The sequence below is a fragment of the Mustela nigripes genome, chromosome 11 (assembly GCF_022355385.1).
Source record: "Mustela nigripes isolate SB6536 chromosome 11, MUSNIG.SB6536, whole genome shotgun sequence".
Classification (NCBI taxonomy): Eukaryota; Metazoa; Chordata; class Mammalia; order Carnivora; family Mustelidae; genus Mustela; species Mustela nigripes.
The window spans coordinates 10,368,666-10,372,271 of record NC_081567.1 but is presented as its reverse complement, the minus strand read 5'-3'; the positions used below and the strand labels follow the sequence as shown (position 1 = coordinate 10,372,271).

General features: G+C 43.5%; 1 protein-coding gene across 2 annotated transcripts in view; it reads right to left on the bottom strand.

Moving 5' to 3' along the window:
- Positions 1-3,606, bottom strand: part of RCC1L (RCC1 like) — a 24,883-nt gene that overhangs the window by 19,550 nt on the left and 1,727 nt on the right. For both annotated transcript variants that reach the window (XM_059414731.1, XM_059414732.1), the window contains exon 2: positions 2,352-2,481. In XM_059414731.1, the coding sequence (XP_059270714.1) occupies positions 2,352-2,481 (130 nt within the window). The remainder of the gene's footprint in view (positions 1-2,351; positions 2,482-3,606) is intronic.

Sequence of the window (3,606 nt, the reverse complement as noted above, 5' to 3'; positions counted from 1 at the left end):
CTGAAGGCAGAGGCTTAACCCACTGAGCCACCCAGGCGTCCTGAGATTTTATTTTTAAGTAACCTCTACACCCACTGTAGGGCTCAAACCCACACCCCCGAGATCAAAAGTCACACACTTCACCACTGGACCAGCCAGGCGTCCCTATTCCTTTTTTTTTTTCTTCCTTAAGAAAGTAAGCCTTGGCGGGATGCCTGGGTGGCTCAGTGGGTTGAGCCTCTGCCTTCGGCTCAGGTCATGATCCCAGGGTCCTGGGATCGAGTCCCGCATCGGGCTCTCTGCTCAGCGGGGAGCCTGCTTCCCCTCTCTCTCTGCCTGCCTCTCTGCCTACTTGTGATCTCTGTCAAATAAATAAATAAAATTTTTAAAAAAATAAAAAATAATAAAATATATAAAATAAAATAAAATAAGAATCTAATGACATTTATGAGATAATTAACAATTTTGAAAACTGGGTATTTAGTAACACAAAGGGATTATATTGTTCATTATTTTTAGGTGTGAAAATGATGTCGCATTTACTTTTTTTTTGAAGGTCCTTATTTTTTTTTTAAGATTTTATTTATTTATTTGACAGGCAGAGATCACAGTAGGCAGAGAGGCAGACAGGGGGAGAAGAAGAAGCAGGCTCCCTGCTGAGCAGAGAGCCTAACGCGGGACTAATCCCAGGACCTGACCCAAGCCACCCAGGCACCCCAAGGGCCTTATTTTTTTAGATGCATACTAAAATATTTACCAACAAAATTAATAATGTTGGGATTTGATTCAAATTAGTGAGGGGAGGGGCACCTGGGTGGTTCAATTATTAAGCATCTGCCTTTGGCTCAGGTCATGATCCCAGGTCCTGGGATCAAGCCCCAAATCAGGCTCCCTGCTCGGCGGGATTCTGCTTCTCCCTCTCCCTCTGCCCCTGCTTATGTTCCCTCTCTCTGTCTCCCCGTCAAATAAATAAAATCTTTAAAAAAATTATTGAGGGGAAAGTGCGGGAAATGAACAAAACCAAACGGGCTGAGTTGGTACGTAAAGCTGGCATGCCTCCCTCTGTCCATTTGTGTGTGTGCCGAAACGTGATCCCAGGAAAAGGTATAACAAATTCAATGTGGCGTCTTACAGCTAATGCAGCCTTCAGTGCTGACTTCTAAAAGAATTCTGATACAGAATTAAGTGAAAGGCAGAAGATACCCACTGACCAAAACCATGCAAAAATGTTATTTGCCCATGAATGAGAAAACAAGAAAAAAATGAAAAGGTTTATCCAGACAGTAAAGGTACGTACGGTCCAGTACAGCCGAACCCCCTTATCCACAGGGGATACATTCCAAGACCCCTTGGATGCCTGAAACTACAGACAGGACTAAACCCCATATACACTCTATTTTTTTCTTTGGCATACCTATGATAAAGTTTAATTTATAAATTCATATATATTTATATTTAATTAATATTTATATTTAAATTTAGAAATAATTTATAAATCAGGCTGGGTGTCTGGGTGATTTGGACAGTGAAGCAGTCGACTCTCGATTTCAGTTTGGGTCATGATTTCATGATCCCGGTATAGAGCCCCACAGCAGGCTCCATGCTCAGTGCGGAGTCTGCTCTGGGATTCTCTCTCTCCCTCTCCCCCTGTACACATGTGCACACACATACACACTCTCTCTCTCTCTCTCTAATAAATAAATAATATCTTTTAAAAAAATTCATAGGGACGCCTGGGTGGCTCCGTGGGTTAAGCCTCTGCCTTCAGCTCAGGTCATGATCCCAGGGTCCTGGGATCGAGTCCCGAATTGGGCTCTCTGCTCAGCAGGGAACCTGCTTCCTCCTCTCTCTCTGCCTGCTGCTCTGCCTACTTGCGATCTGTCTGTCAAATAAATAAATAAAATCTTAAAAAAATTTTTATATATCAGGCACAATAAGAGGAATATCTTTACTTATCATCAAAGCCTCTTTTGCCTACAGGTCCAGTGTTATTACCAAAGGGGCTCACAAGCAATCTAGTCCAGACGGTTCCAAATAACATTCGTGTAAGACTCCCTCTATTCTGTTTTGCCAGTCTGGTTTGTGTCATCACATTCTTTTTTTTTTTTTAAAGATTTTATTTATTTATCTGACAGAGATCACAAGTAGGCAGAAAGGCAGGCCGAGAGAGAGGAGGAAGCAGGCTCCCCGCTGAGCAGAGAGCCCGATGTGGGGCTCGATCCCAGGACCCTGAGATCATGACCTGAGCGGAAGGCAGAGGCTTTAACCCACTGAGCCACCCAGGCGCCCCGTGTCATCACATTCTTGAAAACAAAAGGGAGAGCCCCCTCAGACCAGTCGCAGCACAGAGTAGCCAAGGGGAGCACACTCACTTTTATCTTTGCGGCTCTGGTGAAATCCAAGCTGGGAATCTTTGTTGAGCCCCATACCCCAAACTTTCGTCACATCCTTGGTTTTAGAGGACAACAGTGTGAATCCATAGCCACAGGCAGCAGAGGAAATCTGCAAAAGAGTTCCCATAAAGCATGAGCTGATTTGTGACATTGAGTTTTCTCTGCAATAAATGACAGGTTGTTTGCCCAAAGAACATATAGCACTGGGGCGCCTGGGTGGCTCAGTCAGTTAAGCATCTGCCTCCAGCTCAAGTCATGACCCCAGGGTCCTGGGACCGAGTCACAGTTTGGACTCCTTGATCCTCCCTCTGCCTGTTTCTCCCTCTGCCTGCCACTCCCCCTGCCTGTGCTCTCTAACAAATAAATAAATAAAGTTTAAAAATATAAATAAAATAAAATAAATAAAAAATGAAAACCATATTTAAAGAACTGAAAGGCTGGCTGACAGTCCATCTGTAGCGCATGCAACTCTTGATCTCAGGGTCGTGAGTTCAACCCACACTTGGGGGTAGAGATTACTCAAAAAAATAAATTAAATAATAACTCTAAAACCGTATTACTGGGCTTAAAATGTAAATACATATCACAATAACCCTACAAGGGAGAGAGGAAGAAACAGAGCTTTGTTGGAACAAAGGTGCTATCGTTTTTTGTTTGTTTCGGAATGAGGTCACTATCAACCTAACATAGACTGTGATAATACTGTATCGTAATGTTGTAATACTGACATTATAATCCCAAGAAAAACCTCAAATATACAGCAAAACACCCAACAAAGGAACTTAACCCACTGAGCCACCCAGGCGCTCTCCCAACAAAGGAATTTTAAAAGGTATTCTATTTATAGGACGCCTGGGTGGCTCAGTTGGTTAAGCGGCTGCCTTCGGCTCAGGTCATGATCCCAGCGGTCTAGGATCCAGTCCCACATCGGGTTCTTTGCTCCACGGGGAGCCTGCTTCTCCCTCTGCCACTCTGTCTGCCTGTGCTCGCTCGCGCTCTCTCTCTCTCTCTGACAAATAAATAAATAAAATCTATTAAAAAATAAATAAATAAAAGCTACTCTATTTAACACAAAAGAAGGCAGCAAAGGATGAAGAAAGAAACAAAAGACCTACAGAAACAAACACCAAGACGGCAGATGCGATCCAACCCTATCAGTAATGACATTAAAAGGACATGGACTGAGTGACATCAGTGAAAACGGCAGATCGACAAGAACACTGGCAAAATGCCA